This window comes from Buteo buteo, chromosome 23, assembly GCF_964188355.1.
Source record: "Buteo buteo chromosome 23, bButBut1.hap1.1, whole genome shotgun sequence".
In the NCBI taxonomy this organism is placed as follows: domain Eukaryota; kingdom Metazoa; phylum Chordata; class Aves; order Accipitriformes; family Accipitridae; genus Buteo; species Buteo buteo.
The window spans coordinates 6,504,074-6,518,450 of record NC_134193.1 but is presented as its reverse complement, the minus strand read 5'-3'; the positions used below and the strand labels follow the sequence as shown (position 1 = coordinate 6,518,450).

Genomic DNA, 14,377 nt, shown 5'->3' with positions numbered 1-14,377 from the left:
CTGTCTACATCTGCAAACAGCCACTCTCCAGCATTAGGGCTGAGAACTGTGCACAGCTCATCACACCTAAAGTCCTCACAAATGATAGCTGTGCCCAAAGCCCTTTCGGCATGTTTAATTACTGCCTAAAAATCACAGAGGAAATATTAGGGGTGTGGACAGGTTAGGGATGGAAAAGGGGGATTTTTTTTTTTAAGATATCACTGGTTTTAAAGAGACTTTCCTTGTTGGTGGGTCTGGAGCAGTAAAACCACCCAGCAAAACCGAGCAACTCTGCAGGCGTCCCGGCTGCATGCCCGGAATGGGGCGGCTGTTGTATCACAGCGCTACCGAACTGCTCTCCCTTCATGTAACAAAGACAGATGGCAACCAGCCTGGAGCCCAAGAGCTGGCCGAGGCGGCCCTGAGAGGGGGAATAAATCTCTGCCCGATGGAGAAACGCCAGCCCAAGGGAAAGCACAACCCAGCCAGCGTTCTCAAGTGGAGTCAGGACAAGCTCGCAGCCGACGGCCATGGAAATGAAAGCACGGTGGCATCGTCAGGGCGGCTGGGCTGACTCCCCATCACATTGCAATGCGGGAGACCCCAAAACCTCTGTCCTCTGGAGGGGACAGGTCAGCATCACCCCCAGCCCCGAAGCGGCTGCGCTGGGCACCGTCCCTGGCACCAGTGGGCTCCTGGGGAGAAAAGGGCTTGGAGGAGGCAGGGAGGCCAGAGCGGGGCTCAGGCAGGGGTACTGGAAGTTTGGGGCTGGGTGCTTCGTCCCCCGTGGGGTAGGGCAAGGCCACCCCTTATCCCCGAGGTCCCTGACCCATTTCCCACCCCGTGCCCAGTCGTGCCGCATGCCCCTACCCAGGCTGTGCCCAGCTCCCCACCGGGGTGCCCAGCGCCGTGTGCGGGGGTGCTCAGCTCCCCCCCGTGCCCGGTGCTCCCACGACCGCCATATCCAGGTCCCTCCCGGGACCTCCGTGCCCAGTGCTCCCGGATCGCCCGCGTCCAGCTCCTCCCGGCATCCTCGTACCCAGGGGTGCTCCCGGCTCCCCCATTCCCGGTGTCCCCGGGACCGCCGTGCCCGGGTGCTGTCGGTGCCCGGCGCTCCCGGTGTCCCCGTGCTCGGTGCTCCCGGCTCTTCTGCAACCAGGTGCCCCCGCCTCCCCCGGGACCCCCATGCTCCCGGGACTCCCATGCCCGCTTCTCCCGGTTCCCCGTGCCCGGCGCTCCCGGCCCGCCCCCCGTGCCCAGGTGCCCCCGCTCCCGGGGCGGGCTCCCCGTGTCCCGACCGGTGCCAGGTGCCCGGCCCCCCCCCCCGCTCCTCCTCTCTCTCCTCTTCTCTCCTCTCCTCTCCTCTCCGCCCCGTCCCGTCCCTCCTCCCCCGGGAAAGCGAAAGCGCAGCGGGCGGAAGCCGAGCTCTCCCCGCCGGGCCGCGCCGCACCGCACCGGGGCCGCACCGGGGCCTCACCGGGGCCGCTCCGCGCCGGGAGCCACCATGGCCTCCATCGGCAACTTCTTCCGACGGAGCCTGCGGCGCTCCGGCCGCAGAGGTGAGAGTCGGGAGGGGACGCCGGGGAGCACAGCCCCGCGCCGGGTTCCGGGAGGTGCCGGTGCCGGTGTCGGTGTCGGTGCTGGGACTGGGACCGGTGCCCCGGGGCCGCGGCTGCGGGAGCCGACGACTGCCGGCGGAGCGGGGACCTTCCCGGGCAGCGCAGCGCGGCCACGCCGGGTGGGACCGACGGTACCGGGCACCGGCACCGGCTCCGTCCCCTCCAGCCCTGCCCGTACGCGCTCACCCTGCGGAGCCCAGCCCGGGCCGTTCCCCCCCCGGGTCTTACCGCATCTCCGGGGGCTCGCTCCATCCTCAGGGGCTCAGCCCAGCCCCCGGGAGTGCACTCCATCTCCCGGGAGCACACCCCAGCCCCTGGGGGTTCAGCCCATGCCGGGAGCTGCACCCCAACCCCTGGGAGCCAACTCCGTCCCGAAGGAGTCTACCCCATCCCCTGGGGGTTTACCCCACCCCCAGGCTCCCCATTACCATGTCCCCCAAAGCTTTCCCAGCCATTTGCTCACCGAGCACAGCCATGCCGGAGTGTGGCATCGACGGCATCCGTGGGGGCACAGTGGCCCTGAGGCAGGTCAGTGTTGCGGAGCCTTTAGAGGACGGTGCTGAAATCGGTCCTTTGGGATTTGTGAGCTTTTCTGAGATAGAGGATGGATTGTCGGAGTTTTCTGGCCTGCCATATCTCAAGCCGCAATAGAGTAGGTTGGGGCAACCTGTGGATTTGGGGGGCTCACTGCAAGCCCCCCCTCCCCTTCAGGTCTGTTTTGTGGTGGCTGGCTCTTGCTCTGGGTGCGATATATGTTTTTCCAAGCTCAGCAGAAAAGGTTTGATAAAGCAAAAGCCGTTTCCTCTTTGCTGGGGCAGGTGGGTGGCTGCATGGCACAGGAAGCAGAGCTCCACCACAAACTGTTGTGCCAGGCCAGGAGATTTCGACACACTGCAGCCCGGGAGTTTTCTGGGAGGAAAGAAACAGGTCGTGCCACATCTCAACATGGGTCTGAGCACAGCCCTCGTCTGATAAGAAAACCCCGCTCTGGTTGGGGAAGCTGGTCGTGCAGCAAAATGTCTTTTTCTTTTAATGCCAGCAGCCCCGGTGCCATTTCCGTGCACCGTAGCAGCCTTTGCCCTCTCTGTGCCCAGTGGAGGGAGGGGTGAAAATCCACAGCACTGGCAGCCGCTTTCCATCCAGGAGCTGCAGGAGCCCCCTTGCCCCAGCCGCCTGGCTCATGCCCCTCCTCGCAGAGGATGCTCCCGCTGCTGGAGGGGCTGCAGGGTAGTCCCCAAGTCTTCCTCGCTTGGGCTACAGAAGAGTCATTGGCCAAAGCTCTTGTGACAGTGGCTTACATCCTCAGGACACATGAGGAACTGCATACGCTGCTGGTTTTGGGGAGCACTGGGACCTCTGATGCCACATTAAACCTGCCCAAATCTGCACGACGGTGCAAGGCCCCATATGCACCCGGAGCTCGTCTTCCAGCTCAGGGATGGGGTATTATGGTCCCAGAGGGATTTAGACTGCCAGCAAGGGCTTTGCAACCAGACGGTGCAGGGGAGCACTGCCGGGTGACACTGCGCTTTTGGCGGGGCTCGCTGCGCTGGGTCTCTCTTTGGGCAGGCACGTGGGTCCGTCTGCAAGAGGCAGACCCGCAGCCCAGCATGACCAGCCTCCCCAGAGCGGTGGGTTTTACTTGGCTGTCTGAAAACGCCATGGTCATGATGCAATTCCAGCCCTTGCTTGAGAGTGCATCTTGTATTCTCTGAAATGCAGGATGGGACTGGATAGGCAGGATTTAACCCGACTTTCACCTTACCCTGGCAATCTGCGATGGGAAAACAACCAACACCGGCATCCAGCGAGGATGGGGGATGCCAGCAGCCCTCCCCACTGCACAACCTGGTTCCCTGGGGTCCCCCCAGCAACAACATCCTACCCCAGCCCCATAGGTGAGATTGGACCACTGAAGCCATTGCTGGAGCATCCCAAGGAGGAGCAGGAGAAGCAAAGCACATCTTGTTGACCTTTTTTCCCTGGCCCAGAGCACCTTGTTGGGCTGTCACATGGGTGATCCCCACTGAGGATAAACCAGAGGTGTCTGCAGGCAGGTCTCATCCTCAGGATGCTCCTGGGCCTCCCCTTGCTGCGAAGGGAGCTCTTTGGGTTGAATTTCACCGTACCAAGAGGAAGGACTTTGCATGCGGAGGTGGAGCAGCCTCAGGGTGCACACGGGGGTGTCTTCACACATCTCCCCACCCTGAGCTGGGAAAGGTGGTTTTGTCCCTGGGAAGGGACATCCCATGATGGGACTGTGAGTGTCTCCTCCTCAGATGAGCTATTGGCTCCCAATGACCTGGAGCGAAGGCTGCAAAGGTGTTTCCAGACTAAAGGAGGCAGCTACAGAGCCAGAGGGATACATGTGGTGGAGTGTCCACCAGCATTGCTTTCGGAGGAGGATGTCATGCACAGGGGAGAGGGACAATGGGAGCAGCCAGCCACTGCCATGCCTTGCCCTGCGAAGGTGCAGCACAACCAAAAGAGCCCAGGGCCAAACTCTGGGATGCAGGGACAAATTGCAAGAGTCAGTTAGTTCATCCAGCCAACACATTTGTCTCCCTGCCTGTTATTCCTAGGAACAGCTCAAGCATTTCTGTTCTAGCTCCCTGCTGTAATCAGAGCCAAGACCAAGCCCGGGACAGTTTCAGTGCCAGGAACCAGGGATTTAGAGACTCGCAAGCGGCTGCTGGGAGAGGGAAATGCTATGGCATGGCCTGGCTGCAGCCTCCCGCTGGCACTTAACTCCTCTCTTTCCCAGCCCTCAGATCTCACTGCCTCACCATGATCATCCAAGGGCCCTTGGAGATGTCGACTTGGGCTTTTTTCACTCTTAATTCTAGTTTTTCGGGTTGTGACAGCTGACACTCCCCAGCTGTCCTCCCCAACCGGCTGAACAAGAAATGGGATGTAATCTCAAGGAATTGCTTTGGTTTGGGAGCTGTGGTTTAGGGAAAACCCTCGAGTATCTCATTTGCAATCAGCAGTTCCCAGGACTGAGGACATCTGGCAGGGAGAGGTTGGGATTCATCTTGTTGGAGCCTTTGGAGGTGCTCTAACAAGATCTGTGCTGTTTGTTTGCTGGTTTTTTTTCCCTAAGGGAATAAAATTGACTGCTATAAAAGCATTCCCACACCTTCCTGCTGATGCTTTCTGCAGAGACCGTGTGGTCTCTGCCATCCCACGTGCTGGCTTCACCTGGGGTGTCCCTCTGCCCACCCTGGGATGGGGCAAAGCAGGGTTTGGGTGTCTGACAGCACTTTGATTTTCTCCAAAAGCCTCATAAAAGCCATTTCTCTTTCCTTTCTGTGTCCTGTGCCTGCATGTCCCCAGCTGTTCACTGTCAGGGACCAAACCACCCTTTGCACCAGGTCCCAATTCCTTCCAGCCACTTTGACTGGTTCATGGGTAGCTCTGCATCTCCTCTCCTGTCATCAGGATACCTCCTGGCTTTTCATTTCACTCTACTCTGGTTTTGGGGTTGTCTGGGTTTTTTTTGCTACAGAAGGAAAAGAGGAGGCCTCTGCTGCAGAAAACAACCCCTCACGGATGCCGCAGGGGAAGCCGGGAGAGCGGAGCTCTGTCCTCTATTCTGCTGGACAGTTTTTCTTTGAGTACCTGGTGGTGGTGTCACTGAAGAAGATGTCAGATGGACATTATGAACCCAAGATAACCTACCAGTTCCCAAAGGTATTTAGTCCCCTGTTTCCTGGAAGTTGAGTTTTCCAAATTTAGAGGAAAAGGGGATGCTGCTCCTTCCCTGTCACTGGAGCCAGGGGAGGAGAACAGAAAAATACCCCATGCCCTTGAGTCACAGACTCAAACCCCAGGGCTTTGCCTTCATGGGTTGGGGTTGCTGGGACCGTCTGTCCCTCCCTGCAGTCCGAGCCCAGGGCCACAAACCCCAGGGGTGCTCCCTGGTTTCCTGTCCCAAAAGGGGAGACCATGGCAGTGAAATCACACCTTGGGGAAATGGCACAGGAGGAGAGCCCCTGTTTGCAGAGGCACTCTTGGGTACCTCTCCTTTGCCCCGCTATCCCTGGAGTAAAAGAGTCAAAAATGGGATTTTTAGGAGATGCTTGTCCAGGGATGTGTGGGCACCCTCTGCTTCGGTCTGAGCTGGGGGTTGCTTTGTGACCTACCCCACCCCACCCCCTGGGGCTATGGTCACCCTCCATCACCCTGACTCTTGTCGTTGCTTTGTTCCAGCGTGAGAACTTGCTGAAGGGCCAGAAGGAGGAGGAAGAACGTCTCTTGCAAGCCATCCCCCTCTTCTGCTTCCCAGATGGCAACAACTGGGCCCCTGTCACTGAGTTCACCAGGTACCTGCCCCGCTGCGGAGTCTCAGCCATGGTTTCCCACCCCATGCCATCACACCCCTGAGGGCTGTGGGCTGGAAGAGCCGTCCTGTTCCCATGTGTTGTCTCTCCTTGCAGCGAAACCTTTTCTTTCGTCCTGACCAATGTGGACGGCAGCAGGAAGATCGGCTACTGCAGGCGCCTGCTGGTGAGCATCCCACTGCCTGTACACCCGTCGCTGGGTTGGTGGTGGCCATGTCACCCCATCCCCATGGTGGGACACGATGCCTTCTGCCATGCCCAAAGTACAGCTCTTGGGGACGTGCCTTAGAAAGCCATTTGTCTTGGCAAGATGAAAAGCAGCAAGGGCGTGCCCAAAGGGCTTTCTTTAGAGCTTTCTTCTGCTGGGGCATCAGTTGGATGCTGAATGGAGGCAAGCAGTGTTTGCTGTAGACCAGGGCTGGCCTGAAATGCAACCAGGAGATGCAAGGGTTGGGAGGTGCCGTTCCCTGTATCAGTGGTCGCTGCCTCCCTACCGATCTCTTTTCCCTTGGTCGCAGAGGTCAGGACGGCTGCAAATCCCACTTGGGATCAGGATGGTGATGCGCGTGCACCCATCCAGGTGCCAAGGAGCCAGGTGCCCTCAGCCCCGTCCCCAAAAATTGCTTCTGAGCAGTGGCTGCCTTTCTCAGCTCATGGATTTGGCCAGCTTGGGGGCTGCGAGGAGCAATGGAGATCTTCCTTGGCTGCTGATTTACGCACAGCCTGCGTAAATGGGGACATAAAGCCATGGAGCCATACGCCAAGGCTTGGTGACTTGCTGGATGCCACCACCATTTCATTCCCTGGCAAACCTGCCCACTTCTGCATCCAGGGCTGAGCTCTGGCTGTTTGAACTGCATGTCTGGAGGGCTGAAAGTGCAGAGAGCAAACAGACCCAGGATAATCCAGTTGGAAAGGGAAAAACAGCCTGGATGCTCATCCCACTGGTCCCTGTTTCAGTAGGAGGCAGAATTAGCCCCAAGGGTGTTGGGACAGGAGGTCTCAGAGGACACATGTCTGAGGCAAGGAAAGTTTGGGAATATGCCAAAAGGTTTTGCACCAAAACAATAAACAACTTTGGCATCTGAATTGCCTTCTCCTGGTCCTGGGCACCCTCTGCTTTTACAGCATCAACTGGGCCTGAGCCCCAGCTCTGAAAATCCAGTGGGTGATTTGGCATCTTGGGGTGGGGGGGTGAGTGGGGCCAGGGAGGATCTCTGAGGAGGGTGTGAAGCTGGTGCAGCGGGGCTGGGAGATGCTCAAAGCCTTTTCCCATCCTCTTCCAGCCATCTGGCCGTGGTGTCCGCCTCCCTGAGGTCTTCTGCATCATCAGCTGCCTGGGCTGCTTTGGGCTCTTCTCCAAGGTAGGGATGTGGTGGCTCCGTCTGGCACGGTGGTGGCCCAGGCAGCCGCTCCATTGCCTGCCAGGGTTTCACAGCTCACTTTTTTGTCCCCCAGATCTTGGACGAGGTGGAAAAGAGACGCCAGATCTCCATGGCGGTGATTTACCCCTTCATGCAGGGCCTTCGGGAATCGCCCTTCCCAGCTCCAGGGAAAACCGTCACCATTAAAAGCTTCATCCCTGAGTCAGGCACAGAGGTTGGTGGGGGTCTCGAGGGCTCAGCGGCACCTCCTGGACTGCTCCAGCATGGAGAGCCCAGGCCACCTCTGGGAGCATCCTCCACACCTGCAGCACCCTCCACACCTGCAGCACCCATGGGTGCTTGCTGGAGCAGTGGGTGGTGGGTCGGGCTGCCAGGGGCCTCGTGCCCTGAGGAAATGGGTGCCATCTCCCTCCTGGTGCAGGAGGAGAGCAGCAAGCAGTGAGGATGAGGATGGAGCTAATCCACAGGCAATGCCGCCCCATCTTTGCATCCCTGTAAAGCAGCATCTTTGCAACTCCATCAGCCTCATGCTGGACCTGCAGCACAAAACCTTCCCGGACGCCATTTCTTAACATGTTGGTGCTTGCACAGCCTTTACGTCAGAGCGGTGTGTCATGCAGGGGGCCATGGAGCGGGGCTGGCTGCACCCCACTTGTGAGCTGGTGTTCACACCTCCAGGTGCAGCACGCAGGGCTGTTGGGGTGTGTGGTGGTGCCGGGGCTGTCACAGGGTGTCACAGGCTGCAGCTTCCCCTCCGCACCACAGTGCTCGGCTCTCAGCCTTGACACCCGTCCCAGTTTAGCATCACAGGCAGGAAGCTGCTGCGGCGCGGGCATGCAGCAAATTTGGCCTTTACCTGTGGAAAGGAGATCTGATACTGGCACGGTGCCCACAGGTCTCATCTCGCCCACGTACGGCCCAGGCTTGCACAGGCAGAGCCTTTTCTTTTGATTTTTCTTTCTCTTGTGGCAAAGCTGGGGTGGTAAAAGGGGGAGGATGTGCCCTGGCACCTGGCAAAATAACCAGAGAGCTGAGCATCCCAGGGATGCACTCTGCCAGCGTGGGTCTGAGGACAAGATCCCTCCTCTCTAGTGCAACTAAACAGCTGGCTATCAAATTGCAAGAGATTTCTTCATCCAGGAAGGCTTGTGCCTTGGCTTTGCAGGTTGCTCAATGCTCTGGCTGTAGGCCAGGCTGCAGGGAGCACGGCTGGGGGTGACTGGGGAAGGAGGATATACAAGGACATTCTTCGAAAGAGCTGCGCTTTGGGGCTCCAGGCAGGGGCTGGAGCAAGTTGAGGAGATCAGTGAGAAAACAGGGAAAGGCGTGAAAATAAATTCTGAGTACTGTATGGGTTGGGAGCTGGGGATCGTGCAGGATTTGTGCTGGAAAGGGGCTGTGGAGCCCAGCCAAGCCCTATGCTGCTGGCTGAGAAGATGCTGCTTTGCTGGAAAGGCAGCTTGGCACATGGAGGAGGGGGATTTCCCCCTGCCCCGTAAAGCTGGGGAGAGGGGCCAGGACTGTGTCTTGAGCTGCACGGTCCTGTTAACCCTTCAGCAGTCACCATCTCAGGGCTGCCTGCAGCAGGGCAGAGGTATCGACCAGGTTTGGGAGACTCTTGTCTGGGGCAAAGCCAGCAGAATAGACAGACCCCCTGCAAATATCCATTAGATAATTCACTTTTGGGCCATCCTAGCTAGGATGAGGTGAGCTGGCCCTCCCAGAGAGGCTTTTGAGGAAGTTTTTGTGGTTTTTATAGCAAAAGTCACACCCTCATCCCTCCTCCCTTTCCTGGGCAACAGGAAAGCCTTTCCTTGTGAGTGCTAGAGAAAAGAGGCATTTTGGTTAAAAATTCAGTGCCCCAGTAAATAAACCCCACAGTGCACAAATCACCACTGGCTTCCCCTGCATCCTCAGCACTGCACAGCCCACATCTCCAGGCAGGACAAGATGAAGTTTGTCCCTTACAGAGGGACGTGATGCAGATGCTGCAAACTCTGCGTTGTTAATTGCTCCCAAATCACCCTCTTGGGGGGCCAGGGTGGTGGTGGGGAGAAGCATTGCACCTCCTAAGCCAGGCTTTGGTGGCTCTCCCTTGGCAGCTCATTGAGCTCACGCGGCCTGTGGACGCCCACCTGGAGCACGTGGAGTTTCAGGCTCTGCTCCAGCGGCTCAGCCCCCACCTCATCCTGCACATCTTTGCCTCTGCCGTGTTGGAGCGACGGCTCATTTTCCTGGCAGAGGAGCTGAGGTGAGTCCTGATCTGTTTATTTAAAAAAACAAACCAAAAAACACATAAAAACCTCTTGAAGGAGTGCAGGATGCAGCTGAGCTCAGGGTGGGATGCTCTCTCTGAGCAGTGAAGTTCCCTTTCCTCATGCAATGCCACCATGATGGCTCCTTGTCCTGCAGCGTCCTGTCGCAGTGCATCCATGCGGTGGCTGCTCTCCTCTACCCCTTCACCTGGGCTCACACCTACATCCCCGTGGTGCCCGAGTGCCTGCTCGACACCGTCTGCTGCCCCACACCCTTCATGGTCGGCATCCAGATGCGGCACCTGGAGCGGGTCCTGGACCAGCCGATGGAGGAGGTATTTTATGTGGGTGGGGGAAAACATCTGGACGGAGCCTTTGGTTAGTCTGTGACCGTGGGTTTGGGCTGGCTCTGGGACTGGAGGCTCTGGTTGTGCCCTTTTCCCATCCAGGGAGGCTGGAGATTGGGGCTTCTTGCGTGTGCCCTCCTGTTGGCACCTGGGGCAACAGCTCCACGTGCTCCTGGGTGCTTCTGGCCACCCCAGGACCTGCACCCCTGACCCTGGGGGCTCAGGGAGCTGCGGTTGGCCAGGCTGGCTGTTGGCATCATCCCAACCTTGCAGAAGTGGAGAAAAGCTGTATGGGGACAAGCCACTCAGCCTGCAGCAAACATGGTCCCTGGGGGGATGCCCTGGTCCCCCTGCCCAGGTCCCCCCAGCCCACAGGGACTGATCCCTCTCCCACCACCCTCGTGGGCTGCAGACACACTGGCCTGATCCCAAAATGGGTGGGAGGAAGCCCACATGCCTTAGTAGGGCTAAACCTGGGTGCTATCTGCTCTCTTTCAGGCTCTGATAGTGGATCTCTGTGAAGGGAAGATCCTCCGGGCGGTAGGTCCCCCCGCGCAGAACATGGGGCTGGGGGTGGGCTCGCCTGGCCTGGGTAGCCCCAGGAAGGGCACCTTTCTCCCTCAGTGCCACATAACGGGCAGCTTTCACATTTTGGGGGCAGAGATATCTCAGTGTCACCCATCCAGGGGGAATGTCCCATGAAAGGATGTCTGCAGCCACTGCATCCGTCTTGTGGTGAGCCAGAGCAGCAGTGGCTGTGTGTTCGGCATCCCATTCCCAGCGTCACTGCAGCACTCTGCAATGATAATTAATTAATGAGCTCTGCAGAAATCCCAACTGATGGGATGCACTAAGTGCTGCCTGCTGCCATCTGAGCCAGATTCCCACTGGTGCCAGGTGCTTCATGGCCCCTTTGCCTTCCAGGTCGGTGATGAGGAGGAGATCTTGCCCATCAAGCTGCAGAATGAGATGCTGACATCTCTGAACAGGCACAACAACAACAACAACATACATAGTAAGGATGTCTCTTTATATATGGTAAAACACACACAAGCTGCCCTCCGCAGATGGCCAGAGTCCTTAGCAAAATTATTTTCCTAAAGGGACCTGGCCTGAGATGTTTCTGCTCCAATTTGCAACAAAATGCAGCCATGGGAGGGAAATCCCTTGGCCTTTCCCCTCTCCTGCGAAACATGAGAGCAGGAGCAACTACTTCTGCTGAAAAAAATCAGCTTTTGCCAATATTTGGCCCACAAAGACGCCACCACCCTGGAAAGCCAAAACAGCCAGTGCTCCCTCAGCAAAATTAGTCTGATCTTTGTTTACTGTCAGAGGGAGGTTTTAAGAAATAATTTCTTGGAATGCAAACACAGACTGTGAACGGGCCAGGTTAAAATAAGACCATCCTTTCCATGTTCAGAGGTCCAAACCCCACCTCTCATGCTCTGTGTCCTCTTCCAGCATCCGAGCAGGTGAACACACTCGTCTCCGAAGCCTTCGTGCAATTCTTCGTCCGAATGGTTGGCCACTACGCCTCACATATCAAGTGGAGTAAAAACGGCTCGGGCATCTTCCAGGAGCGAGCATTCTGCAAAGCCATCACCTCCAAGACCAACCGCAAGTTTGTGAAGAAGTTTGTGAAGACGAACATGTTTTCCCTCTTTATTGAGGAGGCAGAAAAGAGCAGGATCCCACAGGAAGGTAAACAGCCCTGTGTCTCCTTCCCTCTCTGGTCACGTGAGCTTTGCAAAGTCCTGGGATATTTGGTTAAGGGAAAGAGATGCCCCATGCCCGGAGAGGAATGCAGCTCTAGGCTGAGGATGCTCAGGGCAGCGAGTAGCACCCATTTGCTCTCAACAGCTGCATTTCTCTGTCCCTGTCAAACAATCAAAAAAAAATCCCTGGACTCATTTCAGATCTTGTCGCTTGACTGGGGATGGGGCAGGCTTACTGAGAGCACAGTGTTTTTAGGCAAACATGCCAGTAGCTGCGCAAATATTTGGCTTGGATGCAGGCAGCAGCTGGGAGCCTGGCTGCGCTGCCTGTGAGCCCTGACTCATCTCTGCCACCCGCCCCGGCACAGACCCGTGGTGGCTGGGTTGGTCCTTTCCCCTTCCAGGGGATTTACAGGGCACCGGGCAGAGCTGAGCCTCCTCCCAGCCCATGATGAGGACAAACAGGCGTGATGAAGGTTGAGGAGACCACCCAAAACATCTATCGGTGGCCAGAGACATCCTGGCCTAGGGCATGCTCCCCCCCCAAGGTCTTGCTGCCCTTGGAGAGAGTGCAAGAGGGTGCAGTCCTTGCACTCTATCAGCGACTGCCGCATTGGAGCAAAGCAGACATCCCCTCGGATGCACCACATGGCAGCCAGCAGCACATGGTGCCCGTGGTGGGTCCCTCTCCGGCTGGTCTGCAGCCTGCCTGGGGGACTCGGGGCCTGGCTCTGCCTCGGTTGCTGCTTTTTCTGCCCTTTTAGGTCAGACTTTATAGGGCAGACATGGGACCTGGGTCTGCCTGGGATTGGCAGAGAGGGATGGCACAATCCCAGCTTTCTCATTATATTCCCAGTCTATGTCACCTTTTTGGCTATTCACATTCCTAGGGTCTCCCGCTTTCTCTCTTCCTTGCTGGTTGGAAAGGAAACACAAAAACTGAACAGGAGTGAGAGTGTGGGTTAAAAACTTACACTAGCCCAGCATAATAAAGCCCATTTCGGGTAGGTGAGAGGGATGGGTGGAATTGCAACAACCTCAGTTTCACCTGGGTCCTCACCTGGATGCAGTTGTCCACAACCCGGCATGGTTTGGCTCCCAGGGTGCATATGCACTCCCCAGGACTCGGGCTGTGCAGCTCTGTATCCTCCCCAGCCTGTACGCTTGCATTTCACTATTCTTTTCTCATCCACAGCATATTTCCAGCAGAAAATAACAGAGTACCACGAACAGAAGAAGCACCGAAGGGACTCCTGAAGTCCAGCCTGGGAACACAGGAGCAGGGCTGAGACGGAGCAGGTCCCCGCCAGCACCACCACACTGCACAGACTCAATGCGTGCCCCGTCCAAGGGCAGAGCATGCTGGACTCTTCTGGATCTGTCCGCCAGTTCCTACCCATCTGTGACTCATGAGATGCATGGGCAGCACCAAACACCAGTTTCTACCCTTTCTTTTTCCCTCAGGGCATCATTGCACTGGAAAACTCTTTTGCACAGAGCTAGCAAGCAGGCTGTGATTTCTTTTCCCATCTTGCTAGCAACAGGGACAAACTGTGGCTCACAGTGTCTGGCTCTGCGCAGAGTCTTTGGCCCCATCAGGACCTCATGCAGTGAGGGAGGGAAGTCAGGGAGCTGGCTGCAGGACAACAAAGGTGGTAGAGTAATTGTTAGAGAAAAAAAAAGGACAAGTAGGAAATAGTGTTATTTCTAATTAAAACAAACCTAGGTTTTGCAAATAACTAACATCCTATTGAATAAGTTTCAGAGGTTTCTATTATTAATAACTGTTTCACTTTATTTTCTGTTAAGATATGCTCATTGTTAAATACCGGCAGGAACAGTTGCAGTGGATTTTAGCGGTTTCCTCTATAGCAGCTGCCTGCTTCGTTGGTACCACTTAGAGCCCAGTTTAGCTCTTTAAAGAAACAAAAATATTATTTTCCAACAGGTTATTTATTTGTGCTGTAAGCAAACTGTGAAGGCCACAGGGCTGTATTTTGTAGTGGAGGGAAACAGCTGATCAACAGCTTTGGGTAGGGAGGAAGTATGTGTTAAATCCAGTAGTAAAACATGTCGACATCGTCCTTGTTTCTGGTTTTGATGCCAACTTCTTTAAAAACCTTGCAGTTCATTGAAGCACTGTCTCTGAAATGTGATGTCTGCAGCAGATTTAAAGGTAAATTATCATTCTCCCCCTTTCCTAATGCACTCATCCAGGGAATAAATATTGCAGCAGGGGAAGCTGGTTCTGGCTGCAGATCTGCCTGGTTCCTTCCCAGACAAACCAGGGCCAGATACTTCGCCCAGCAAGGGCTGGGGTCGAAGGCAGAACTTTATCCTCCCCTCTGGGATGTTACAGCCAAGCTGCCGTATCACTCAGTACCCACTAGACAAGTGCACACATGTAGATGTTATCAAAAATACAGTTTAATACAACTTTTGCAGTGGTATTGAATGCCATGGTGAGAGATTTTACATTAACACTAAAAAATAAGCAGGCTGACTGCCAGACAGCTTTTGCTTTTGGAGCTGTTGAACATCTAACAAAAACAAGACAGATGTAAAAGGCATTTATTTTAGAAATAACTACTTGTACAGTCATGCACAAATGTAAGTGACAGAAACACAGTCGGACAGAGGGTACAAACTGAAGAGCAATGAAACTCTCTAGCCTCACTGAAATAAAATTGTTGATTTTTGTTCAGCCCCCATGTGTGTTTGGAGGGGGGGA

At 56.1% G+C, this 14,377-nt stretch overlaps 1 protein-coding gene across 1 annotated transcript; it reads left to right on the top strand.

Moving 5' to 3' along the window:
- Positions 1-1,379: 1,379 nt before the first annotated feature.
- On the top strand, positions 1,380-14,345 carry DENND2D (DENN domain containing 2D). Its single transcript, XM_075055664.1, has 12 exons — positions 1,380-1,541; positions 5,110-5,294; positions 5,814-5,926; positions 6,041-6,110; positions 7,231-7,308; positions 7,403-7,543; positions 9,432-9,580; positions 9,742-9,919; positions 10,430-10,471; positions 10,856-10,946; positions 11,393-11,632; positions 12,842-14,345. The coding sequence occupies exons 1-12, from the start codon at positions 1,487-1,489 to the stop codon at positions 12,901-12,903; spliced, it is 1,404 nt and encodes a 467-aa protein (XP_074911765.1). The 5' UTR covers positions 1,380-1,486; the 3' UTR covers positions 12,904-14,345.
- The last annotated feature ends 32 nt before the right edge of the window (positions 14,346-14,377 follow it).